Source organism: Podarcis filfolensis, assembly GCF_964270895.1.
Source record: "Podarcis filfolensis genome assembly, chromosome: 13".
NCBI lineage: Eukaryota > Metazoa > Chordata > Lepidosauria > Squamata > Lacertidae > Podarcis > Podarcis filfolensis.
The window spans coordinates 49,729,141-49,756,951 of NC_139615.1; the positions used below are offsets into that span (position 1 = coordinate 49,729,141).

The following is a 27,811-nucleotide window of genomic DNA, read 5'->3' on the forward strand; positions in this document are numbered from 1 at the left end:
GATTTTGCTTTAAAACACCAACTGAATCGCAACTCGGCCACGAACCAAACCCAAAAGAGGAAGAAAGCCAATGTGAAGGACAGAGCCTCATGAAGTCTTGCCAGAATATGGAAAGCGTAGAGAGTAGAGGCCCAAAATGTCCCCACCCACAAAGCCTCCACAGCACGACTGGTGGTCATCTGAGTGGTGGAGATGCCTTCACATGCCCTCCGCAGCAGCAAGCCCGCCTTACCTAGGGGTTGGGGGAGTGAAGAGCACAAATGGGAAAGTCCTCCATGTGACCTCTGGGCAACGGCTAAGAGGCAATGGAGGCCTCTACATAACCTCCTTAATTCTTGGACATGTACTGGATTGCTCCACACCAATCATATAAAATGCTGGATAAGAATTTGTTGTTCTCCCAACCTTTACTAGATTTCATCCAGTCTTAGTCCATCTGCTTTTCCTCAAGATGTTTGTGTGTGTGGAAACATCCTTTCCTAGTCTTTTAAATTTTCCTCATGTGGCTCTCTTCAGATATATACACAATGCTTCAGAGGCAAAATGGTGTCCTATACTATGCACTGCACATTATTAAAATTAATCAATACAGTAGAGAAAAAAATTGATTACAGTGGTACCTTGGGATGCGAACGGGATCCGTTCCGGAGCCCCATTCGCACCCTGAATGGAACGTAAGACGCGATGGCGCGTCTGCGCGTGTTGCGTTTTGCCACTTCCATGCATGTGCGTGATGTCATTTTGAGCGTCTGCGCATGCGCAAGCGGCGAAACCCGAAAGCGCTCAACCTGAAGCACATTCAACCTGAGGTATGACGGTATATGCATATAAATTAGCCTCTTTGCAAGATGAAATACATGTGCACTAAAAACACTGCTAGGTTATAAGGAGCAGGGGCAGGGAGGGAACATCTGAAAATGATTGCATTGTCTACATCTCTCCTCCTAAAAATAACATCAGTGGGTAGATACAAACTGTTTCAAATGCCTGAAAGCCTTACCTGCCATGCACAGTAGTTTTCTGTTCTTCTCCATCTGGAAAAACTACTATAAAGTCCACCGTCCTGTTAATCAGATTTTCCTTCATGTTTATCACACCCTGATCAGGCAGCGCTCCCAGGTCTGTAGGTAATTTGTGTTCATTATTAACTGTACAGGTGGCAGGAGTTTGGTTTGGTGGAGGTGGAGCACGAGCCTTCATTCTTCGTCTGAAAAAGAAAACAGTAGGAAGTTGGTTTGTTACATGCACATGCTCCAAAAGAGCAGTCGATACCACCTGCCCAGGTGATAAACACCTGCTTCCTTTGGACAGTAACAGGATGTGTTACTTAGATTTTAGTGCTTCATAGCACACTTCCAGGACGGAGTAGTTAGTACCCTGTATGCCAAGACAATCACCCATCCAGGCCGTCACCTGCAGTAAGCGGCCAGAGGCAGACACCCAGGGTCCCTTGGCAACCCACTCAGAAAAAAAAACACTTTACCACAATAACCACAATAGAAATTACTACATTTTAAGCAACCCAAGTACTCAAAGCGCCCAGAGTAAGGGTGAGACAACTTCAGTAGGGAAACTGGAGGGGACCAGTTTCATCAAGCCTTAGGTACACCTCTGCAAGAGGCCTAATAAGTCTTTGGATCATACCTTTCTAGCTTCATGCCATCTACGAGTCTTTTATAAAATGCTGAAAGCACAGAGCTGAGGACAGAGCCCTATGACTCAAGTCCTCCCTCTGGGCTGACACAGAACCATTAACAAACATTCCCTGGGTGTGGTTGTTCAACCAGCTGTAGTATCAACCTTACAAGTAGTATCGTCAAACCCACATTCCAAAAATGCAATATAGTAAAAACTCAGACAGATGCAGCAGATAAAGCAGAGACTTCAGAGTTTGTCCTAGGCCTTGCTGAAGCCCAGAGATACCATGTTTGTGGCATTCCCATGATCTACCAAACAAATAACTCTCATCAAAAAAAGGAGGTAAGGTTGCCTGGGATGACTTCTCCTTCATAAACCTTGTAACCAAAGCTTTCTTTTCTGGATGATCATGAGGTACTTAATGATCTGCTCGAGAAATGTGGCCGCTGTTGACATCAAGCAGTGATTTGTAATCCACCAGAGCCATTCCACACCCTTTGATGACAGGGGACAACATCTGCACATCTCCAGGCTTCTGGCACCTCCTCTGATCTCAAATATTCTCAAATATTTCAAAAATATTCAGAATTCGCAAATATTACAAACAGCATCTCTGAAGTAACACCTTCAAGCTCATTCAACTCCCTTGGGCTTAATTCATCTGACCCTAGACGTGTGAATTTACGGAAAGTAGCTTGGTGTTTACTAACCATCTTCTTACCTATCCAGGCCGCAAATCCCTCCTCACATTATTTGCTCTTGTTGTTTTAAATATAATGATAATGGCAGTAGACATCGCAAACTATTATTCAGGCAGGGAATATAACATAGTGCCAGATTTCCACAAAATCACTCTCCAGTCCTTTAGCCTCTCCTATTTGTTCTGCAAGTTTTTCTGTTACAGCTGCACTTATATTACAGAAATACATATCCTTCAATATCTCTTCTAACTCTGCAGTGATCCTTTATTTCTTCCCAGAGCCTACTCCATTTCATAGATCCTCCATTTGCCCTCTCTGCAAATAGTCCTCTAATTATATCCTCAATCTGCCTTTTTGCCCGTAGCCCAATTCACAGACATGGAAAAACTCAAGAGAAGTACACTTTTTATCTTTAATTCCATCTGCAAACTAGCCTGCCTGAAATCCACACTGCTCTCATTAATTTGCAACACCTCCTGAAGTGTTTACCTAAGAAACAGATTGACCCCATAATCCCTAAACAAAACTATATAAAAGATTTGCATAGCAAGTCACTTGCTACTATACTATTATCTTACCTCTCAGAATAAGCAGCTTGGCAGAAAATGCAAGAATTGTTCCTCAAAACAAAAATAGCATGAATACAATCCCTAAGATTTATGAACACTGAGATCCTGGAATGTAAAAAGAGCCATACCCTTTGGACCAATAAGGATCTTAGTTATTTATTAATAAAGATCACTAACAATGTAACCTTGGCATACCAAAGCCCAACTAGCAGACGTCACCCTGTCAAATGCTTTTCACAAGGCATGCTCATAGCCTTCATTTCCTCACATCAACTCTGTAAAGTGACATATATACAGTTTTGGTGAAAAGTGCAAGCCTAGGGTTTTCACCTTCAGCTTGTAAGCTGTATAAGACACAACAGAAACCTTCCAGTGAGGTACTAAAGTACCTGGGTAAAGGTTCTCAACGTAACCTTAGAGAAAGTCTCTGGAAAGCAGCGCTACACTATGTGCAAGCTTGTTTGTCTGAACAGCATGAACACTCAAGAAATGCATGCATTCAGTAGTTTGATAAACTGCTGATACAGTACAGGGTTCCACTAGCATGAAAATATACAAAAGGAGTTTCCACAGGTGTGGCAGGTGAGAGTTCTGCTCCCATGCACTTCTGGTGTTAAAATTAAACCACATTATGTCTGCATGTTTGCCATGTTCATCTATAGTTTGGCCCCCAAACAGTATTTGGCTTAAAATCAGTCTGGGATGTGAATGGCAAGTTTCACTAGATACACCCATTTCAGATCCTTTCCCTCACTACGAAAATTGAGATGGCAGAATTCATGCAAAAAGGGCTCAGAGATGCTAGTTCTGGGCTTCCTATCTGAAAACGTCTACATGGCAGAACTAGTCCTGGAATTTTGAAAAGCAGAGTTGTGCTGCTTTCAGAGGTGCATAAAACCATATTATTAAGTGGAACAGTCACATGCATTAAGGGGTGCAAGTGAAATACTCATATGGGAATCCAATGACACCTTTAAAAAAGATGTCATCACTTTTCTATCATCACCAGCTATCAAAATCTGTACAATGAATGATAATCTCACCTGAAAAATCTTATCTGAATTGTACTAAAGTGGAGCTGGGTACAGAGTAAATTCCACTTAACGTGATTCTGTAAACTGCTTTTGTTATCAAGCCTCGTCCTGCAATGTCCCTTCTGTTCCCTGCCTAGTAAACTTCGGCAATTGCTCAACAGTGCTCTGTGCCACACAGGCAGGACTGATCAGAGTCTCCCCTTTTGCTCTCGCGCCCCCCCCCCAATATATTTTGAGCGGATTATTGTTAATGCCCAGTTCCTGCCACTCTCCCAACATGTTCCTTTTTCCTCACACGCTCTTAGCAGTCTTCGTGCGGGTGCGGAGATCATATAAATCTCAGTTCATTTCAAACTGCTAATGAACCAAACATGCATCGCCAGTGAGGTAATGAAGTGTCCTGCTTTCACACAATAACCGTGTTGTTGCTGGAACATTATAATGAATAGATGCCTCGGCTGCTATTATTAGGAAATTCCACAGTTTGAATTCTAATGGGATTGGCGTTTCTTGTATTAAACGTCTGAGTGCCAGCTTTCATTTCAGGCTATACTTCCCTCAAACTCTTAAAAAGATGTTTGCTGGAAGAAAAACACTGTCATGCCTAGCCCTGACCTAGCACCAGGCATGGAGGACAGACTGGGCACCACACAGGTTGAGGGTCTTAAGGAGTAGGCAGGGCCCCCTGAGCCCAACGCTGATGGTCCCCTGAAGGGGCCCTTCACATATCTAGTGAGGAACCCCTGGAGCTCCCATTGCTGGAAACAACATAGGTTCCTAGCTTCAAGGTCCTGATTCTACCCACTCTCCCTTGATGTTGTACCTTGCCACACGCACACACAAAACATACATGCATACATGTATGTCTGTGTGATCTAGATCTTGGACTGTTTCCTAATTTGTTTCTGGATTACATCTGGAACTAGATTGATTACATTTGATTTACATTTGGAACTAAACTGATTGGAACTGTGCTTGATCATGGTTTGTTTGGACTGTGTTCCACTGGTTATCTCTGTCGTCACTGGTGAGTAGTTCGGCTTATATTGTCTGTTAACTGGGATCCCTGCCTCTGAGGGCATCTCCTGGAATGTTACAAACATTCCCAGAGAGAATAAGCATTATACATGCACACATTCACACTTACATACACTGCATTCGTAACGTCGGTGTACAAATATCTGATATTTCCTTATTAAAGTAATGAAACAGAAACTGCCATGGAATGCACGCAATCACAACAGTTGTTATCCATTATTTTGCTAATGCTCGTACTGAACAATTTCTGAACAACTGTGCTCATACAATTTCTGAAGGAATGAATAAATGTTTTGCAGTGCTGAAAGCTAACATGTTAGCCTTCTGCACCTGCAGACACTGGGGCTACCCGAGTGAATAGCAGCAGCATCTTACTCACAAGCCAGTTTGTCTCTTTTATTATCATCCCCATCCTGCAACTAATACACTGCTCATTTTGTTACTCTGTGTGCCCCCTTCTCTGGCACAAAGCAGCCCCCGTTTGTGCTTCCCTGGCTGTGCCCAAGTGATTTGTTTAAACTCAACTTATCAACCTATTCCTATTGCACATAGGTCCTGCTATAGGAACCTAATTACCTCCTGAAAAAATGGTTCATAAGGCAAGTGTTCTTATAGAAATGTGAACATTTCCATGATTTCTTATGAGGAAAATTCCAATGCACTCCTGACCCAGAAAGATTCAGCCTGAAATGATTTATATATAAAAAAAACCCTGAACATAATTATGATGAATAAAATCACAAACACCATTACCTTTATGCCATATACCTGTCAAACAAACAATGAAAAACAAACGCTTCACCTGACATCATGGTGATGTCAAGTGATGGACGGGGGGCAGCCCCACCCTCCTGTCAAAGAGGCCCCCAGGGTGTGGGAGACCATAGGATCTTGGCTGCCAGCTGGACTCGGTTTCTAATCCCACTCCAACCAGTCTTTGAAGCAATCCGAAATGTGTGAAAAGTGGATGGAGCAATTTTTGTTATTCCCTATTAGACTCACACAGATGAGGCATCTGAGGTCGAAACTTTCGCTCCATCGTTGGAGTGAGATCTGATAGATCCTATGGCCCCTGAAATGCTCTGACGGGGACTCAGAGGACTGCAGCTCAGTTGTTTTTAAGCTAGGAGAAATATGTGGGTTGGGCTTAAATTCTGCACATCTTTTTCCTTTTATATTTAGTCTGTATAGCTAAATATATGAACACTAACATAATTAAATCCTCCACAGCCCTTGTGACTTATGACATATATATTTAGTAATTACGCCTATTTATACATAACTGAATATTAATCTTGAAGATCAGTTCAAGATATCATTTATATTGGGCTCTTCCAGAAAAAGTTTCTTTGGGGGAGGGTGATCACTATATTTCAGGGGTGGCTTGAGGAGTTCCAGCCTGCCTGGTTCTTTTAAAGGAGCTTGACTCACCTGTAGCCCTCCGGAGGTTTTTGAAGTCGAACTCTCATCTGCTTTAGCCAGCATGGCCAATATTCATGCAAAACTTAGAGGTTAACCACCCTTGCTTTAAAGTTACTATCATCTTGGAATAGCAGCATTTAATCTTTTACTTGTTTTAGGAAAACAAAAAAACAACAGAAGCACATATAAAATTAACTTCCCATTCTAAAATGTATTCTATATAATTGACTTTTTATTTTTATTCTTGGTATATCATATTGTTGTTTTATTGCTATGACTGATGGCTGATGCAAATAAAGATTTATTCATTCATTCATAACTTCCCATTGCTTTTTGACACACATACTATTACATTTTTTAAATCAAATATTTTTTATTCACACGCTATTACTACGGCAGGCTCCAGAAAGCTTCAAATTTTTGGTCATATGATTATTTGACTTGCCTTTTAGCCTTTGCTGCAATCTGATGCAAGCTGTTGGTGGCCTCATATCATCTGTGGAGCCCACAATTCAACCCCTACTATGTATGTTTTAATGCACAATATAAAAGCTTTGAAAATATAGAAAGCACCTTTTTATTAGCTAATCTACCGCTATGAAAAACCCAGGGAAAAATGCCCCCAAACTATAACTGTTTATTTATAATAATAAAAAATTGTTCACTACTGTTTCGTTTAAAGAAACCCAAAGGGGTTACCACAATTATTATATACACCAAAAAAAAAAAACTCTCATAAATTTAAAACACATCACCGACTATGAAAGAAAGTGGTATCTTAACTGTCTGCAGAAGCCTGGTGGCAAAGAAAATATTTCAGCAAAAGTTTAAAGGTGAATCTAGAAGACACCTGCTGAATTGGAAGAGCATTCCACAGGTCTGGGATAATGACCCGCAGAGCATTTCTGACTAAAAGAAGTCTGAGTTTCACCACCGGTACACCAACAGGACATGGGACACCCTCCACTATCCTGGGAAAACCCTTTAAACCCAATTTTATTTTATTCTTTGGTAGATTTACAAAATGAAAAACACACACCAATCAATGCATTTTAGAAAGGGGCAAGATTAAGCATGGAAGCACAAAGCATTAAAAATAAAATAAAAACAAGACTACTTGCGCTCTGCTCCCTCCTTCTTCCCACCCAGGGCGGTGTGCCCCTCTGCCTGCCCCTCAGAGCCAGAGCGTCATGTGGGGCTGGGCCTTGGTGGCGGCAGCCTCTCCTCCTCTTCCTCCTCCTCACCCTAGAAATCTAATGGGGAATCAAGATCTGTTGGGAGTGGTAATGCTGTGAGCCCTTCCATCTTATTCTCATGTTGTAGATTTGTGTAAGTGAGACCATATATCCTAAAGACACTACAGTCTTCAGTGACCTTAATTCCAAGGAACTCAAACCCTGGGTTTGGAACCGCTCAAATCTCTTGCTGCTCAGAGCAATAATATTTTGTTTTGATTAAGGGGAAGGACAGTCTAGGAATTATTAAATTGGGACTTTCTGAGATGCAGGAATCTTGATTTATTTGTTTTATCAGCAAATTAGACTTGCAATTCATTAGTCCTTGAAATGACCTCTTACGAGTGTGTGCTTCTATTTTGACTGTCGAGACTGAACACTGTAAAACAAATATACAAACATTTGTCCCCCATTGAGTTATCCAGTGCATGCTGCTACGCCCATGTCCTGGAGGACTGATCCAAAATAACTGTGGCATTAATATTACACAACTGTAATTTTAGATACTGCTAGAGAAGCAGGAAGAGCTTTCAGGAGTATGACTGAAAAGGAATGCTGCAGTTTTATAGCATCTCTATACCTCAGGAATTATCTAGATACAGCATAGATATTTAAAATGCTTCTGGGAGCCACAGCTACCGGGGGAGTGGGTAGCCAGGTATTTTGATCTGGGTGAAGCCACTGAGGCTCTCAACCTCTGTGTGTGTGTGTGTTTTTGCAAATGCGCCTGGGGGGTGCCAAACTGGGCTTTTGACCTGGGTGAAATAAAGCCTAATTTTGCTCCTGCTTGTTGATTATTGCAGCAAAAAATGTAATCTAAAATGCCTCCTACACAAGGAACAACTCACTAACTGAAAACTGTTTAGTTTTTGCATTTGAACATTCATTTGCATCTCATTGTCTGTAAATCATCCACCCAATAGTTGCATAGTAAAAATATTATTTAGAAATGAACTCAGATAGGTTGACTGTGGCTTTCTCCCACTAGACAATCCAGAGCACACCCACAACCAAAAGGAAAGTTCCAGGAACTTTGTTGGCCTTCACATTTTGTACTTAAGTTCTAGCTGCTGCCTAGCATTCTGAAATTAAGTGAATAAACCTCCCAGACCAGGGGAAGCTTGCCCTAATGGATTTCTGAACCTCAGGCTGCTAAGAACATTGACAAGCCTACAGTGAGGGGGGAAAGTATTTGATCCCCTGCTAAATTTGCCAGTTTGGCGAACCAGAGCAGCGCACAAAAACGCCGCTACTCATTATAATGCGCATCAATCTCTGACTTTTGTCTTCTGGGTTTCTGGGGGTTTTCCTGTTGTTATTCTGTCTCTCACAGCTACAATAAACTTACCATTAAAATTATGGACTGGTCATTTCTTTGTCAGAAGGCAAACGGGCAAATTTCGAAGGGAATCAAATACTTTTTTCCCTCACTGTACCTGAAGCATGTTTATATATCAGTAATACTCACTAAGAAAAGCAATGACAAACCTAGACAGCATCCTAAAAAGTAGAGACATCACCTTGCCAACAAAGGTCCGTATAGTAAAAGCTATGGTGTTCCCAGTAGTGATGTATGGAAGTGAGAGCTGGAGCATAAAGAAGGCTGATCGCTGAAGAATTGATGCTTTTGAATTATGGTGTTGGAGGAGACTCTTGAGAGTCCCATGGACTGCAAGAAGATCAAACCCTATCCACCCTTAAGGAAATCAGCCCTGAGTGCTCACTGGAAGGACAGATCCTGAAGCTGAGGCTCCAAGACTTTGGCCACCTCATGAGAAGAGAAGACTCTCTGGAAAAGACCCTGATGTTGGGAAAGATGGAGGGCACAAGGATAAGGGGACGACAGAGGACGAGGTGGTGGGACAGTGTTCTTGAAGCTACCAGCATGAGTCTGACTAAACTGCGGGAGGCAGTGGAAGACAGGAGTGCCTGGTGTGCTCTGGTCCATGGGGTCACGAAGAGTCGGACACGACTAAACGACTAAACAACAACAACAACAATACTCACTAAGCTCACTGAAACAACCTCAAGTATATATAAAATAGTAGTCTTCATGGTGTATTACAGGGCAAAGTAATCAGTGAGAAAAATAGGTCAGTTTTTAACTGGCGGCACAGGATACTGTTGTATTATAACTGTTACTAAGGGTGAAAGGGCACACAGGTAACTCAACTTCGGGCTGCTAAATTATAAGTGTTGGACTAGATGACTCTCTCCAACCGTGCAAGAGCGCCGGCCACCTCCTATGGACAGGGAGCGGACCTGAGTGAAGACTGCAGCCCTCAGGTCTGCTCCCCAAGCCCCACCCCCAGGCTGCCACAGAATGGGCAAATTTCAAAATTGGGTCAGGCAGGAACCCAAGATGTTCCACAGCAGCCGAGGAGGAAGCCAACAGCTGCAAGCATGATGGCACTGCTCTGGAGAGTAGCAGAGCCACAGCGACGGATCTCAACCGCCGCCCACCCTGGACCAGGTAAACAGCCATTATGGGGAATTTACAACTCATGGCTGTAATACTTAAGTAACTGTTGTAATTATGTTATTTGTATATAGATGGTACAATATTTTTAAGGCTTAAAGAACTAGGAAGTCAATTAGACCCCATACACATTTTTTTGTAGGTATTCTGCACTTTACAGAATCTTGGATTGTTATAATTGTTTGCTTGGAGGGAACCGAACTATGAGCATTGGTTTGCACAAAATGCTAAGCTAGTACTCTGGTTTGTGGCCTCCCAACATAGCTAAGAGAGGGGATCAGTGTGCCTGAGGGTGCTTGCTAGTTCCAAGTAAACTGTAATTTGTTTAGCTTACAATTATGTACAAAGTAGGCCTTCTATTGAAATATAATCAGAATTTGTATTTTCCTTTAAATGTAGCATTTAGTGATAAATTGGGGTGTGGTATGTGTCCTTTTTCACTGATCCAAGCTTTGGATGGGATTACTTAAAAGAAGTTGCCATGCATTATCCTCAAAATCAGGTTCCTGTGCAAAAGGCTGTTGTGTGTGAATTAAGAACTAGCACCTGGGTCTGGGCATTCAAATGTGCACACACCAACTAAACAGATGGTGAGTTTCACTGCCACCAATTGCCTATTTTCAGCTGAGTGTGGGGAATGACTGCCCCCACCAACAGTACCAGGAGATTAGAATGATCAAAGATGGCAGCAGTGACCCAATCTTCATCAGTTGCATGTATTCAGATCCTAAAATGCAGTGCACTCAGACCAGCACTGTAAGCATCTATGGACAAATGCAATCCTGCATAATGTGATGCAGGACTTTCAGAGAGAACTAAAATTATTAGGTCTCAAATGGCATACCATTTCTGAGATAAGGAAGCGTCACAACAAAATAATAATTACCATGTATAATTAGCAGCTCACTATACGAAGTTTCGCTCATTTAACTAACAGCTCGAGGCAAAATATTACGCATTTTTGCAACAAAGGAAACATTTGCTAAAAAGCACTACAGCAAATGCTGATACAGCTATTAGAAAATCCGTACCTTTGAACGTTCTAAATTAAACAACCAGCACTTCCAGTCATTTCTTTAGCATTTCATTATTGTACCATGCGCAAGCACAAAAATACTACAATAACTTTATAATTAGGAGAAAGCACGCTCTTAAAAAGCAAACGCATCAGAATAACGCAAGCCATTATTCCATCATTGACTGCTTTTCTTCTATCGAGGAAAAAGGATTCATTCATTCACTCTCAAAGACACAGCACTTCCTGACTACTTTAATTTCAACATCAAACAATTCAAAGAAATTTAATCCAGGGAAGCCCAGGATGCTGAATGAAGTAGCTTGTGATTTTCTGTTTAAATATAAACTCATAAAAGATGTACAACTATCCAAGTACCGTAGAACACATCCAGCCTGGTGCTATACATAGTGCAAGGTTCTGCTGCAATCTGAGCTTAAACAGTCTTACTAAATGATCCTAACACAGTATTTCTATTCGGAATAAAAGCACATTCTGATAAAGTTGCAACCAACCTGCTTACTGTATGCTAGTGAACTTTTTCCAAAATACAGAACTTACAATTTACAGCCCTGGTTTTCAAACCTTTATACTTTCAAGGAGGTGTTTCCACATGAACCTCTCTGCCAAGAAACCTCTATGCATCTGACACAAAACCCCAAAATGTTGTAGGATTCTGAGAACAAATTATGAATTTTCTACATGAAAATCACTGCCATGCAGGCAATTGTTCTTAGTATTACTTATAGGCAATTTCACAATGGTTTAACAAGTTTAAACTAACATCAAAAACATTATGATAAAAACAAGACATGAAACAACCAGTTTCAGGAATGGCAATACCCAAAGCATAAAAGGAGCTTGTCACCCACCAGAAAAGGAAGGCAGCCCCAAACGCTTTCAAAGAAAAAGAAAAACCACACACACTTTGCCCCTTACCCCCAAAATGACACCAGGGAGGAAGTTATGCAAACCTCTCACGAAATGGTGTTCCAGAACATCAGAACTGCTCCTGAGAAAGCCTATTCTGGCTGGCCACAATCCAGCCGATGCCCAAGATGGAGCATGGCTTAATTCTGGCATCTCGCATGCCAGTAGGGTTCATATTTCCTGAAATAAGCAGGACCCAAGCAACCTATGGTTGTTGTTGTTGTTGTTGTTTTCTTTAAAAAGTACAAACCAACACCTGGATCCCAAATCAAACCGGCTTCTGCACCTATTAGCAGGTAGGCTGCTGCATTCTGCACTGACATTTCTACACTATTTTCAAAGGCAGCCCCAGGTGGAATGCATTACAGTAGTCTAGTATAAAAGTCACCAAACCATTGAACCATAAGCCTCAGAAAACGAGTGAAATGGCCCCATAATCCTGGAGAAGGTATTGGTATTTGCCATAATGTCCAATCATCTGCACCACTTTTATATCTCCAGATGACATATGGCTAAGCACATGACAGAAAATAAAATTCTGTTTATGTGATCCTCATAGATGCCTCCCCTCAAAATCAGGGAGCAACAATCACATGGATTGGGCATAAGCACATTGGGGTACAATCCCCTATTCAAACGTTATATACAATGGGTGGACTTTTAAGGCAGAGCCAGATATAAACAATCCCTGCAAAGAGGCGAGCTCCCGTTCCTCGGTCCCTGCTCCTGCAAACCTAGCATTTTGAAAGCACGTCAAAGTACAAGTAGATAAATAGGTACCACTCTGGCGGGAAGGCAAATAGCGTTTCCGTGCACTGCTCTAGTTTGCCAGCAGTGGCTTAGTCATCTGGGCACATGACCCAGAAGCTGTCTGTGGACAAACATCGGCTCCCTCAGCCAGTAAAGCAAGATGAGTGCCGCAACCCCAGAGTCATCTGCGACTGGACCTAATGGTCAGGGTTCCCTTCACCTTTACCCTCTTTTACTAGGGCACAGCTCAATAATTTCTATTTCTAAAAACTCAGCCCTCAACTATTGGAAGATACGAAGTGACATTGCTTTTTGAAAACTACGACAGCTAACTTGAGAACATTTTTTAATAAACAGAGACTGAACTGGATGAAGTTTACTTGATTGTCGGGAAGGCAAAACCCAGCAGTATTTACGACTCAGAGCTTTTCAAAACAGGATTTGTACTATCTGTCCCAAGTACAGGCTGGTGGCAGCAGTCAAAAAAATCATGATCCAAGGGGCCCCGCACTGGCTTGAGACGGACCCTTATGTGCCAGGCACTCCTGCACCCGGCCCCACTCCTCCCTGCCTTGGATGCTCTGGGTGGGTAGCACAATACCTGGGCTTTCGATTCGGAGTCGCTCAGTTGCTCTGTGCTCTGGTCATGCGTGCTTCCCAGGCACTGCACACTGGGTAATTTGATAGCAGGCACAAATGTCCACAGCAGTGCAACTAAGGAAGAGAGACAGCAGTGGGTGTGGCGCTGCCTAATTTTGTGCTTTGGGGTGGGGGGGAGAACATATGATCAGGCCTCCCTCTCTTAATAGGGTAATGTAATGCCTCATGATTTGGCACTACCACTGTTTTGCACCAACGAAAACAGCAGAAGGCATGCTCTCTTTGCTCCCCCGGCAATAAAATAAGAATAAAACAAAACCTTGAAGGGGCCAGCTGCCTCTTCTGTGGACCATGGTAGGGATGGTTGGTGTGTGAGAGAGAAATGATGAGGAATGATTCATAAGCAGTAAACAGCTGTCATGGACTGGCTGGATGCTAAAGAGGAGTGAGAGGCACCTGCTAGGGAACGCCGAAAGGAACCCCCAAGGGAAGAAGACTCAAAGCCCAGCGATTGGTGGTCAGAGGGACAGCAGGCAGGGAGGAGGTGTCATAAGCCATGGGTAGGCAAACTAAGGCCCGGGGGTTGGATCCGGCCCAATCGCCTTCTAAATCCACCCCATGTGTTTTTACATGAGTAGAATGTGTGCTTTTATTTAAAATGCATCTCTGGGTTATTTCTGGGGCATAGAAATTCGCTCATTTTTTCCCCCTTCAAAATATAGTCTGGCCCCCAAAAGGTCTGAGGGACAGTGGACCGGCCCCCTGCTGAAAAAGTTTGCTGACCCCTGTCATAAGCTGAAGAGGCAACAGGGTTTAGTGAGCTGGAAGAGGCTGGAGCAGAGAACAGTCCAGAAGCAGAGGCAGAAGCAGAGGTCGGGGGGGGACAGGTGATGAGATATGCTGAGGAAGCCAGGGGGTCTCTCCCTCCCACTGTGACCAGCTCCCCACCCCCACCGCCCAGTCTCTCAGAACCTGCAGAGGTATGGAGGGCAGAGCAGAGTTGGACAAGGTGCCAGTGTCTCCAACTGCTTGGGAATGAGCCTGGAGAGGAAGAGACTTAGAGAGCTGTGGAAAAGTGGGGACCTTCAACTGCCTCATTGGGGCAAGGTCTACTGGGAATAGCTGTTGTGCTCATGAGGCCTGGGCTGTTTTGTTTCTTTGAATAAAGAGTTAACTTCACAGACACCTTATAAGTTATTGCTGGCCTGCTCCCAACACCAGCCTTGACAGTAGCATCTCCTTTTGCAAATAAAACAGAGCAGAGAGCCAAGCAGTCAACAAACCAGAAATAAACAATATTGTCTTTAAAGGGGGTGGGAATCCCTTTGAATAGAAGAGCTATTGTGCTGGATCCCTCCAAAGATCCATCTTGTCCAGCCAGGTGCTTCAGGAAATGCACAAGCACAGTTTGAGGCCAATAACCATTTTTCGGTTGCTTGTCTCCCCTCCTTCAGCATATTCAGGGGTAGACAACCTCTGAACCAGGAGGATGAAATATGTCTATCAAATGATATTTAGCCAATTGATATTTTAAAGTTCTCTAAGCCAGTGGCCAAAACCATATGATGTGTTTTGTGGAAAAGTCAGTTATCTTCTGCTGCACTTCAATTCCACGGAGGGATCTCAAGTTCTAGTTTTACAAAAATTATGAAAACCTATGAGTACCAGGCAAACAAAACAGTGCTTGTTAAAAATATCTAAACTACAACTTGTAATTTCTTACCTACTTTCTCAGATCTGCACCATGCAATTCTCTATATGTTTACTCAGAATTAAGTCCCACTACGTTTGCTGATCAGAAGAACGGCGGTTCAAATCCCCGTGATGGGTGAGCTCCCGTTGCTTGGTCCCTGTTCCTGCCAACCTAGCAGTTCAAAAGCACGTCAAGGTGCAAATAGATAAATAGGTACCGCTCCGGCGGGAAGGTAAACAGCATTTCCGTGTGCTGCTCTGGTTCGCCAGAAGCAGCTTAGTCATGCTGGCCACATGACCCAGAAGCTGTACGCCGGCTCCCTCGGCCAGTAAAGCGAGATGAGCGCTGCAACCCCAGAGTCGTCCGCGATTGGACTTAATGGTCAGGCGTCCCTTTACCTTTAATGTTCAGTGTGTGAGGCTTGCTCCCTAGGAAGCATGTTTGGGAGGTTCCGTGATTTAATTTCGATACCTTTAAGAGTATAAACACCATGAACAAAAAGGCAGCACAGCACAATCGACAGAAGGGAAAAAATAAATTTTTTGCCTATGTTTTGGTTCAGGACGTTAAGACCATCAAGGGGCTGCACTAAGGACGGTCCACTGATAATTGTTTGTCCAAGGGCCACAAAAACCCTGCAAAACTATCCAACAGCTATTTAAAAAAACAGTAGTAACAGCAAACATGTGCATTTTTTACCTTACATATATTGTACATTGCCAAGACCCATAACTGAGTCCAAGCATGGTGTTTTCTAAAAAAAACCCCAGTAATAATAAGGAATTGGTCCCATAATGCATGTCTAGCCTTCTGGAGCTGAAAAGGTTGCAGAATGTCCAACTCACTCAGTTCTTATGGGGTAGGAAGAAGGAGGTGCCTCCTTTGAAACACAACAATGTTGTCATGTCACCAGAGCCCAGCAAAATCAGAGGTGGCATTATCAAGAGGCTCCAGAATCAGGTTAACAGAAAGAAAGTCAGAATGTCACAAAGTTCAAGGTGTCAGTGGCCAGACCCAAGGTCTATGTACCTGTCTAAGGAGGCAAAGGAGACCCCAGAACAGACTCCAGAACTGGCTTTGGTAAACACACAACCTAGAAACATTTTTAAAGGAGTTATACAATGCGTATGTGGTATGCACTTCATGCGGATTTCTGAAATAATTATCTTTTTTAAATATTGTATTCAGGATACTGATACTGTACAACATTTTTAGTCCTATTTGAATGCATGCTTTTTCCACTGACCAAAAATCCCTGAAATTGCTTTGGATTAGAACTCAGTTTGTTCCTATAAAAAAACAATGTAAATGCAAATGAACTCAAAAGAGCCCAACTTTTGATCCTCTCAAAATATCAGAATCCATGAAAACCTATTTCAACAAGAATAGTTCCTCTCAGATGAGGAACTCAGAAGTGGTATGCACATGAAGCAGAACCAATGGAAGTATTCCAGATGTTACAATGCACTATTTTAGAAGGCAGATACAAGACATATAAAAGCTTTCTGCAAAATGAAAATCTGCCACATTGAGAAATGTTCTATCCCATCCATCTCCATGATTTTCCTTTATTAGAGGATGATATTCCTTGAATATATGGAGATATTCCTTGAATATGAATACAGTGGTACCTCAGGTTAAGTACTTAATTCGTTCTGGAGGTCCGTTCTTAACCTGAAACTGTTCTTAACCTGAAGCACCACTTTAGCTAATGGGGCCTCCTGCTGCTGCCACCCAGCCGGAGCACGATTTCTGTTCTCATCCTGAAGCAAAGTTCTTAACCCGAAGCACTATTTCTGGGTTAGCGGAGTCTGTAACCTGAAGCGTATGTAACCACCGTATTCCTTGAATATGGAGATCTGTCTATGCAGTTTTGGCATGTAGAAACAATGCAAGCTTCCTAATGCACAGAACTGTATAAACAGAAAGAAGGAAGTGATCTGTACCCAAGGGAGCGTTATCATGAATCAGACTTAATGAAAATATAGATTAGCTGTCCATTATTTAGGATATGGAAATCTAAGCCTTACTGTTAACTGCACTTATATTCCTTGTCATTGTTGTTAAAGAGAGTATTCTTTTTGTAACTGTTTATACTGAATTGTGTACATTTTATTCATAGGTTTCTGAAGATTGTGATGCTTTGGAGCTTTAATATAGAATTGTACGAAAAATATTAAGCATTTACAGAATAAAGCCCAGTTGTAATATTGCAAATTCCTGCATGGTGGGATTCCAAAACGCCTTTTGTGTAATCAGTTGTAAGCATTGGAATGACTTCCCTTAAACATGGATCCGAAGCAGCAATATACTATATATTATTTGAGGGAAAATTGTAGTTGGTGAGGAGTAAATATTTTTGATATTTGTCTTTTTAAGAAAGCTTTTTTAGTCTGTTCTACTGCTTTTAAGATTTGTATTTAAGATGGGTCTAGAAATTGCACTTTCTAGGAGCATGTTTTCCATCTACTAATGCACCTAGTTGTTGCATTTCACAATTAAGGTGAGCCACAGTTTTATTCAATGAAAAAATGTTGGTAAACATATATTCAGATGATGCCCCAAAGGGACCTTGCACAAGGGAATGATATTCTTGTATGTCACAGAAGAAGACTGTGTAAGTCAAAACGTGTTTGCTGCAATCATAAACTTCAGAACACATCTGATATCACCTTCTGGATAAAACTGATCTGTGCAATTATACACATTCAATGTATCTTATTTATGTGAAGCTCTATACCGTTTGTTAACATTATTGTTTATAATTTTATCTCTCATTGAAGTTTTTTTAGCCTTCTATATTGTGTTTACTGAGTACCTTGACTTTGGTTTTTTTGCACTGATAAATGCAAGTGGTGAGCGAATAAATCATTTACCTGAACAGGAAGTCAGGAAAACAGCAGTTAATAAAACCAATAAATACTGTAAAACAGCAAGATTGATTTAGAACAAAGTGAGCACAAACAATACATGATTAAAGGTTAACTCCTCTACGTAACTGGCAGTAGCAAGTCACACATTCTAAACATCTGACAAAGATGGCAAGATTCCAAATGGCTGTGTCTCTGACTCGTTTTAAAATAAAGACTGGCTTCGAATTTCAGTTGCAGCACACCATGCAACGCTTTACAACAGCCTTCAGCACTCTAGAGCAGCTTTGGACTACAATTCCCATCTGTAGGGCACCAGATTGACAAGAGAGCAGCATTTATCTGCACTAATGCATGATGTAAAGGTTTTCAATATACCAGGGAAGACATCTTATACAGCCAGCAAATGATAATACTATTAATGATTTAGCTAGAAACATAAGTTTGCATTCCACTTCTGTGGAAAAGTGCAGAATGAAAGGACCCTGAATCTTGCTTATATGTCTTATAAGCAAGTGCTATTATATGTACAGTAATCCTGCTTAATTTTATTTTTGTCTAGCTCTTGCCTCTTTGAAAGACCAATATTCTCAAAGACATAGTAATAATTTGTGTATCAAAATACTACCATTTAAATGCAAGATACATGCCAGTAAAAAAAATCCAAAAGGTCTCCCCCTTTCATCCACTGTCTAGATTTAGTAGTAAAAAGAAGCAAATTCCCACCAGTATCTGATGTTAAAATTAGAAATTCAATACTGGCTCAATTAGGACTGAGGGGGGAGTGAAGAGACGAGACCACACCACAGATCACAAGTTCCCCATGAAAATCTGTGGCGCCGCTTAGTATTCCCACAAGAGAGGGTGGCCTATGCACCTGTTACAGTTTTAAATACACTAAAAAGTATACCTTTTGATTGATTTCTTTAAAAGTGAATTTTGACTACATAGCTAAGTGTCTGGAAGCCATCCTCAAAACTCTTTTTACTAATCAGCAGTCACATGATATTCTCAAAAGAGGTCTGGGACTAAGAGTGCTTCCACACAGGAGCACTATCTTGTTCAAATTTTTTCGTGTGCACAATTGGCACATGAGTATCTACACATTCTTGTTTCTTCAGTCACAACATGGACAGCTATATTGCTGCCTACCATACGCAGCAGTGGTGGAGCCTGACAAAAATGAATCAGCTGCAAGTTTCTGTCCCTCCCTTCAACTCCTCCTCCTCTGAACACTTTTTCCCCATTCTGGTCCTGCATGCAGCTATTTCAGTACCTGTGCATGCACGCCTATAAAAAATTAACGTTTGCTTTTGTGCTGTTGCACAGTAGCTGCTATCAGCCTCGGTTATCCTGTTTCACAGTGGGCAAAATGGAGTCTTGTACTGGCGGGAGAGGCAATTCCATTCGTGTTGTCTACATTTTAAAGACTGTGATATGCCCAAGACTTGCACAAGAGTGATAAAAAGTGCTGGTGAACTTCAATACTACCACTGACAGCAGAAGTATATATAAATTGTAACTTACCGGTATTTGATATTTTGTGGAACGGAAAAAATCCACATTAAGTCAAGAAAATCTATGGGTTGGCATTTTGTTTATATCCCACTCTCCCCCCCCCCCCACAAAATGGTGGTAGACGCAGGTAAAGCTGGCGCAATCAGCTGGCAATGATGGACATCACTTTCTCCATCTTTGGAATTTGCTAAATTCTTTGTCGCAGCATTTCATTGTGGCAAGAGGTTCCGAAGCTCAGCTTTCCCAAAGCTAAGTACGGAGATTTCCTCTGGAGTCACTAGGTTTGTCCACATAGCCAACTTGATTTGAAAAACCACTGTTTTCTGATTTGAAATCGGCAGCTCACATTCGTACACATTTGAAATTGAATGCTTCGGTTTGAATTTGGACTTCCATGTCCACACCTTTGGGTGGCAACTCGTCCAATCGACCAATAACGCCCTGCCTGCTCATTTGTTAATTCCACCCTCCACACACTTTCCTGTCCTATACACGTTATACTTCTAGTGGAACTTGGAGGAAGTCTGAAAACGTTTCTGTCACTCGTGTCTCCGCAGTACTCAGCCAGTCCGAATCCAAAAATATAGCTATGGCAAAGAGGCCCCTCCCATGTGTTGCTGGGCAGAAGACACGTGACTGGCAGGGGCTCCTACTCCATCTGTTGTTATGAGGGCTGACCAGTGTTCTCAATACCGTAATGGGCTAAGACAGCCTGAGAATGTTCAGATCATAGCTGTCAACTTTCAGATTTGAAAATAAGGGATCAGCAGCCTTGAAAATAAGGGATCAGCAGCCTCACCTGTCCCGGGAACAGTCTACGGGGTATCTAACAATCCGGGATAGCAGCAGGAAGCAATAGGAAACGGCGCTGGAATAAGGGAATTTCCCTCAAAAACGGGGAAGGTTGACAGCTATGGCTCAGATCTCTTTTCTTCACAAGTCGTGCCTCAAAGCAAATTCTTCATAGCTGGCCAGGAGAAGGGTGCGGTCGCTAATTTGAATAGCTCCAGCTTTGTTAATAACAACAATGGTAAACAAAATGTGCATCAATATTTTATTTTGCTTAATAATCTACACTAATTTTGTGAATAGAGGAGGAGTCTTGGGAAGAGAAATGGTGGATGGCATCTGTGTGGGTGAAGCATCCCCAATGGTGAAGCAGGTGTACTCAGTGCATGCTCATGCCATTTATTTCTGAGGCTTATAGTTCCTAATTGTGCCTCCCTGGACCAAGCCTATGGGAGGAGGTTGCAGGTTGTGAGGAATTGGGGGTGTGAACAGTTAAACCCCTGAGGCTGCATCACACTTTGGGTAGAATATTGCCTGCACATTTTCCTTATTGGTAAGCCAATTGGCAAGAGCCTCGTTGTATTTTAAAAAATAAACACACCAGAGGATCAGGAGACTGAATTTAAAAATCCTCCTCTGTGGTATCATTTCAATCAAAGGGGTAGCCAGCGAGCCAGGGCTCATAGCTGAAATAAAAACAATTGTCAAACTAGCTTTAGAAGCTAGCAAAGTAGATTACCAGGAATGATACATCTGATGAAGTGGACTTAGGCCATAACAGATGTTCTTATTTTAAGGTACTAGTACTGTTACTTTGCTAAAATTGCACTATAATATACTTTACAGGGTTGTTGTGGGGATAAAAACACTTCAACAAACATTAAATGCTTTTAAAACAGTAGGATGATGCAGAGGATGATTCAGATGAGAACTCAATGTATTTTGGGATCAAAACCTGCATAGCCCACCCAAGCAAGCTAGTCATAAAAGACAGCCACACACAGGATTTGCCAAGGACCTACATGTAAAGTCCAGTGTTTGTAGGACAAAATGTCTTGGCTTTCTCACAAAGGTTTTTTTCTTTGATTTTTAGGTTAAGCTTTCTTATGATTCCAATCCTTCCCCCTCCCCCAATTAAAAACTGGGAGCAGGCTTATTTCTATTATTCCTCATTCTTTGATATAATGTTCATATCCACTCCACCATTCCTTCAAGGAGCTCAAGGTGGCATTCATTAGTTCCTTTTCCCCAATGTTACCCTCATAACCACCCTGTGAGGTAGGATAGGCCGAGAGACAAGGACTGGCCCAAGTGAGTTTCATGGTTGCTTTTAACCTTGGTCTCCCAGGTCCTAGTCTATTTAATATCCCTCCACCTCACTCCATATTCTGTAAAAAAGGTGTACAAGTTAATAAGCCAGAAAAGGGGAATAATCTTTCCCCATTGGTCTGAAAATATATGGCGTCCCTTGCTAACACTCCTGTGTGACACATTTAAGATTAACCCATTCAGGCTCCACTCCTGTACCGAGAGTAATCCCCATGGAATTCAGGGGAGCTCACTTCTGAGTACCATTTCTTTGGTATGAACCCACACTAGCAATTGTGAAGCAGCGACCCCTTCTGAATCAAGGGAAGGCACTTAAATTCTAAGAATGAACAAAGCTGCAAGGTTTAAGTGCCCACTGTTTCTTTGCAAAGGTGGAGAGATTCAGACTAGGTGAGGGCCACACAACTTTCCTCCCAGTTAATTAGTCTGAACAAGCACCAACTTGATGAATATCCACTTTATGAAATCACGTTTCTCTTCTGAATATATGAGATTTGACAGGAATTGGATCTATGGCTTCTTTACCTCATATCCACCTCACAAACTCTTAGCCAAGCCACATTTTTCCCTTCTGACTTTTCCTATAATGCTGCAAACCAAACTGTGGGAACCTCTGAACCTGAGCCTTTAAGGCCCACAGATATGCAAACAATGTATTCTCACCCAGTTATCTGGAGCATGGGCAGGCAAACTAAGGCCCGGGGGCCAGATCCAGCCCAATCGCCTTCTAAATTGGGCCCGCAGATGGTCTGGGAATCAGCATGCTTTTACATGAGTAGAATGTGTGCTTTTATTTAAAATGCACTTCTGGGTTATTTGTGGGGCATAGGAATCCATTCCCCCCCTAAATATAGTCTGGCCCCCCACAAGGCCTGAGGGACCATGGACTGGCCCCCTGCTGAAAAAGTTTGCTGACCCTTGATCTAGAGCCTTGGTTTGATCGCATACCCCAAATCAAGGTACACAGTAGCCAAATCCAGCCAGTTTCTTCTAGCACCAGAGGAAGGAAATCCAAAAAACACCTCCCCTGCTCCTTGTGCATAAAACACCCTAATGATTAATTAAAAGCATTAACCAATTGCTGCCCCTTTCATGACATGCAGAACCAGCTGTCTGAGGCAACCACCTCACTCTGCCTAATGGAATAGCCAGCTCTGCTATTATCCCAACTCGCCTGCCCAGTTTCATGTGAAAACAACCCAGTTTTCCAAACCCACTACTATATATTTATTGTGCCGTTTAAAATACCTTTAGGAGTCTTAATGGTGTTGAGCAGCTAATTGCTCACATCCCACCGTAGACTTTCTCCTCTCTTTGCAATTGCAGCCCCTCCTTCAGACACAGCGGGTACCCCCTTGCCGAGGAATCCCCAGAATGCCTCCCCCAGGCTGCTCCCCCCTCCGCTGCGATGGCACAGAGGATGCTCCTCGCGAATCAAGCTGTTGCCGCCTCGCTCCCATTTCCGCGGAGCCGCCGTTTCCAGCGCCGCTTTCCCTCGGGAGCAGCCTCCATCCCCCTCCAAGAGCGGCCTCTTCTCCCCTCCGGCCGGAGCCTCCTCTTGGCAAGCAGCCTCGCCCCGGAGCCTGCCCTTTCGCGGCTCGGCTTTCCCACTCGGCTCCTCCCCGCGCTCTGGGCAGCTGAATGGGGGAAGCGAGCGGGCGGGGCGGGCGCAGCCGAACCCCCAGACGACGCTCTCGGGGTCCGCGGCGCCTCGCTCGCTCGGTGGCCGCCCCGGGCGCGCAGAGCACCAGCAGCAGCCGGCGCTAAATCCTGGCCGGTGCTCAACCCTCCGCGCGGCGCGCAGCCGACGGAGCAGCAGGCGCAAGTGGCAGCTGCTCCGCCGCCCCCCGACCCAAGAGTCCCGCTCGCGGCTCCTTACCCGCTGGGGGGCTTGCAGTTCCCCGGCTGCAGCGCCGCCGCCGTCTCCATGGGGGGCGCCTCCTCCTCCTCCTCCTCCGCTGCCTTCGGGCCGGAGCTGGGCGGGATGCCGCTTGTTGGCTACAGGGAGGGGGTTACAAGTGAAAGAAAAGGGCCCGGGACCCCGCCGAGCCGCCTTCTTCGTCGCCCGCGCCGCCCTCCCTGCTCACATGGTGCCCTCCGTCTCCAGCAAGGCGCCTAAAGGGGAGGCAGAGAAAGGGAAGGAGGAAAGGTCAGGCTGGCGGCCGCCGGGCAGCCCGCGAAAGCCCCTCCAGGGACCTGCAGCGCCCGCCCGCCAGCCCGCCCGCTCTGCTCCCGCGGCACCTTCAGCCTTTGACGACGCCTCCGCCGCCAGGCGCTGGGCAGGCGGGCGGGCGGAGAGCCATGCAATATGCATGCGTCTGCCCAACAGGTATTTTCTTTCCCGGCTCGGCCTTCAACGACAAGGTGGAACGAGCGGGAGCAAAAGCGCAACTCGCTCGCGAAGGCGCAACAGAAACGCGCGCGGCGAATGGTTAGCCCGGAAAACACAGCCATAAGCGGAGAGGGAAATCGGAGCGAGGCGAGCGCGAGGGGGGCAATGCCTTCTGACAGCCGCTCGGGGCTCTCTGCAGGCGGGCCTGGCGCCTGGTCCGCTCGGGGAGGCTTACCTTCTCCGCAAGCGCGCACCGAGCCCGACTGGTCAGCGGAGCGGGCGCCTGGCTGGGACCCCGGGATTTCGAAAAGGAGCTCGGAGCCGCAGGAAACTAAGCTGCGCGACGCCGGCCAGCGCCATTGCTGCCAAGCTGCTTACCTCGCGGCTGCCCGCCGCACCTCCTGCCGCCGGACCGAGCCGTCGCCGCGCCGCGATGCCGGCCCAGCCGGGAAGTTCAGGCGAGCGGCGGGGGGAGGCGCGAGCGGCGCGTTTCCATGTGACTGCGCGGGACAAATACACACAGCGGCGGCCCGAGGAATCTCCCGAGCCCGAGGCAGCAAGTTGCGCGCCCGCAGGAGGAGGCAGCCCGCCCTCGGGTCGCGCCCACGAGCAGAAGGCGCCCAAGCAAAGCGGGGCGGGGGTGGAGAGGACACGCTTTGCTTGCATAATCCGGACTCGAAAGGGAGCTTGACTCGCCCTGGAGAGTACAAAGGCAATTAGCATAGGTTGCGCCCGACAGTGTGGTGTTAAATTAAGTCGGGCAGGCAGCAGATCTGGGTGTTTCCTTATGACAGACACTAAGGCTGCATAACTGCGTAGCCTTTGAAATGGGCAAGGGTCTTTTTTGACCTTGGGCTCTTGCGCATAGCAGTTTGCAGTTGTGCAGGATAAGGCCATCTAAAGCAGCAGCTGCTATCCCTAAAGTCCGGCATGTTGTCAAAACTAGTGTTCCCGGGCGAGTTCCCTCTGGCTGGCTGCCTCCCAGGCTAGAAACTGGTATGTGAATATACTGATATACAGAGGATATAATATATTGGCATCTAGAGGTGACTAAGTTATTGTACTACTTCCTGTTTTGCCAATTTCATTCATGGGTAAGTTAAACATGGTGAGGGAGAGTGGCATAGCCCTGGGGAAAGAAAGATTGACACTGGGATCTGCTACCCTAGTGGATTCTGTTGCCTGAGACAGCCCCCTCACCTTGCCTCAGGGTTGGGCTGGCCCTGGGTTTGCCCCAATAGGAAGTGACCTGAAAAGCGCTCTGTGTATGCAGGTAGTGCTTGAGAAATGCATTCCTGGCACAAAAGAGATTACAACCATTCCAGCAAAATGCACTTCAGACGGACATGAGGATGATGTGTGTACAGCACCTGCACAAGGCACCTACACCTAGCACTGAATGCCCATTATCACACAGGGTGTGCATGCCCTAAGGCTGCAATCCTTAACTGCACTTACTTGGAAGCAAGTAGCATTGGACTATATAGGACTTAATTCTGCGTAGACATGGGTGGTGGAAAATGGAAGCTTATTCTTTACCATATTATTGATTTTCTGATATAACAAAACTTAAAAAATATCCAGATCAACTGGTCAACCCACAGGAAATCTAATTATATTAAGATAGGTTTTGTTCAAATATAACATTTACACAAACACAATGTAGGTTCAATTCTGAGTGCTAGTTTTGTCCTTCTACAGTTTGAGGTCAGATTGTGAACCTATCCAGACATTAAAGATCTGCTTGGCTGTTTTTGTAGACTCTGTCCTTAAGATCAATTTGGTTAGCAGGCATGAGAGACAGTTTAGAAGTAGTGCTCAGGTTGTGGAAATCCTTCCCTACTGAGCTGCTTTTGGCCCCATAATCACAAGCCTTTCGATAGGCTTTAAAACTGTGTTTCAGATAGCTTTCTCTTAAAGTCTTATGTTACACTTACAGGTTTAAATTGTGGAGCACATGAAATTTTATTTGTTTATTTGCTTCCAGGGCAGTTCACAGTATTCACACTAAAATAACAATAAAACCAGTAATAGGACAATGATAACATCCATTAAAATGCTATACAATGCGGTAACTGTATTTCTGCAGCTAGGTTGTTCACAAACTACACAGATGACAAACCTATTGGTAGCAAGGATAAATAAAACAGGAATAAAAGGAGAATTCCTGGGTGCTAAGATCCAAGCTTGGGACAAGTACTCTTGGGCTCAGTACCATGTACATCTATTTCCAGTATTCCCTACTTTTAAAATGTTTCGATCTAAGCCCTGATGTCTCTTACATAGTTTAATTTAATCACACTGCGTCCTGCACCTTCAAACAGAATTCTTACACGGGTAACTCCCCAATTGCACATGCTCTATTTGTGCAAGACTGCACACACTCGTGGTGCCGAGATCCCGGAAGCGGATCCTGGAAATAGAGAGCACCCCAGAGAGTCCTCCTGGCTCATGAGGACACCCTCCCCAGCCAGAGGGGCAGCAGGGCTTTTTCAGCTGAAACGTCAGCTGCTAGGTGGGGAGGCTGAGTAGCTTCACAAAGCCCTGCTGTCCCTCCGGCTAGCAAGGAGACTCTCCCGAGAGCCTGAAGAGCTCCTCTTCAAGCTTCGGGGTGCATCTCCTCGTGAGCCACTAGGACTCTAGGGTGCTCCCCATTATATGTGATTTTGCATGTGTGCACAGAGCCCCAGAACAGAACCCACACATAAACGGGGAATCTCCTGTACATGCATATTTTTCTCATTGCTTTTCTGCATTTGAAGGGAGTGTATATTCTAGACAGAATGAGCATTGTTTCTCATCTAACATTTTTTACAGGCAGATCATTTCCCTCAATGCAAATGTTATGTTAAAACCAGGCAGCATTTTATGCCAGGCAAACAAAACAGAATTCTTCACCTTCGCTCCAGCTGTCTTTCAATACCTCCCCCTCAATCGCACATCCCTTTGTTTTAATTTGAACCAATGCTAGGTAGATACGACCATAGGACAGAGGAGGGCAGAAGGTAGATTGGTATCTCTTAATATGTGTCTGGGTTATTTTGAAACACATTCCCAAGGATTTCTGGACTGACAACTGTTTAAGAATAGCAACAACAAACCCCACAGGTTTAGCTCCTTGGGCATCTGCCAAGACACACACTGCAACAGGGTTCTCTGTCCCTGCTCCTCTTCCTCCTTGATGTGCCCTTTCCTACTGTGCAGCGGTGAATACTGGGCCTACAGTGAACCAGTAATGGAATGTGTAGTAGTGACAGGGGGAACTGAAAAACCTGGATGCAGCAGTGCCTCAATGCTTCTTACGAGATGCTACCAGGGCATTTCCCAAAACTTAGAATAACAGCTCAGATTACTGATTATGTCGTGGAACAGATGAAATAGCTTACTCCCCCTGACAGAGAAAATTCTGTTATATTAGTGCTAAAACTGAGTCGCACACTCAAATACTTTTGTTGCTGCTACTGTACAACAGAACACGAGACTAGTCTCAGTTTATAAAATGCTAGACATTCCTTATCTCCGTCACTTCAGATGAATGACAGCTCACAGAACAGACAAGTCATTTAACACCTGTCTAAGTAATGGGATGGATGCTTCGTACGCAACTTAATCCCATTCTGAGTGAGCAAGCTCAGGCAGTTTTGTGTTTGCAAGTGTACATTTTCTATAGATGTCAAATAATCTATGATACAACCTTTTATCACATATCACGAAGGGTTTACACTTGGAGCAATGAAATGCCATGTGTAGAAATGGGTTATAATAGAGTTAAACACTGTGCAGTTATTATGGGTTGGAGTTAAGACTTGTTAGCTTGCTCTTATAATTACTTTCATTTTTCTATCCAGCTGTGTGTTAACCTGTTAATA

The 27,811-nt window shown here is 44.1% G+C and overlaps 1 protein-coding gene across 25 annotated transcripts in view; it reads right to left on the reverse strand.

Annotated features, from left to right (window-relative positions):
- Positions 1–27,811, reverse strand: part of COBL (cordon-bleu WH2 repeat protein) — a 422,273-nt gene extending 394,462 nt beyond the window's left edge. For 3 of the 25 annotated variants that reach the window (XM_083582434.1, XM_083582442.1, XM_083582421.1), the window contains exons 1-3: positions 24,321–27,810; positions 23,490–23,725; positions 1,001–1,207 (exon numbers count right to left, since the gene is read on the reverse strand). In XM_083582434.1, the coding sequence (XP_083438560.1) occupies positions 1,001–1,207; positions 23,490–23,539 (257 nt within the window). In that variant the 5' untranslated portion in view covers positions 23,540–23,725; positions 24,321–27,810. Of the gene's footprint in view, positions 1–1,000; positions 1,208–1,644; positions 1,703–13,227; positions 13,357–13,412; positions 13,543–22,858; positions 23,151–23,489; positions 23,815–24,177 lie in introns of those variants that run through there. The other 22 variants (XM_083582429.1, XM_083582439.1, XM_083582433.1 and 19 more) reach the window with 18 other exon arrangements.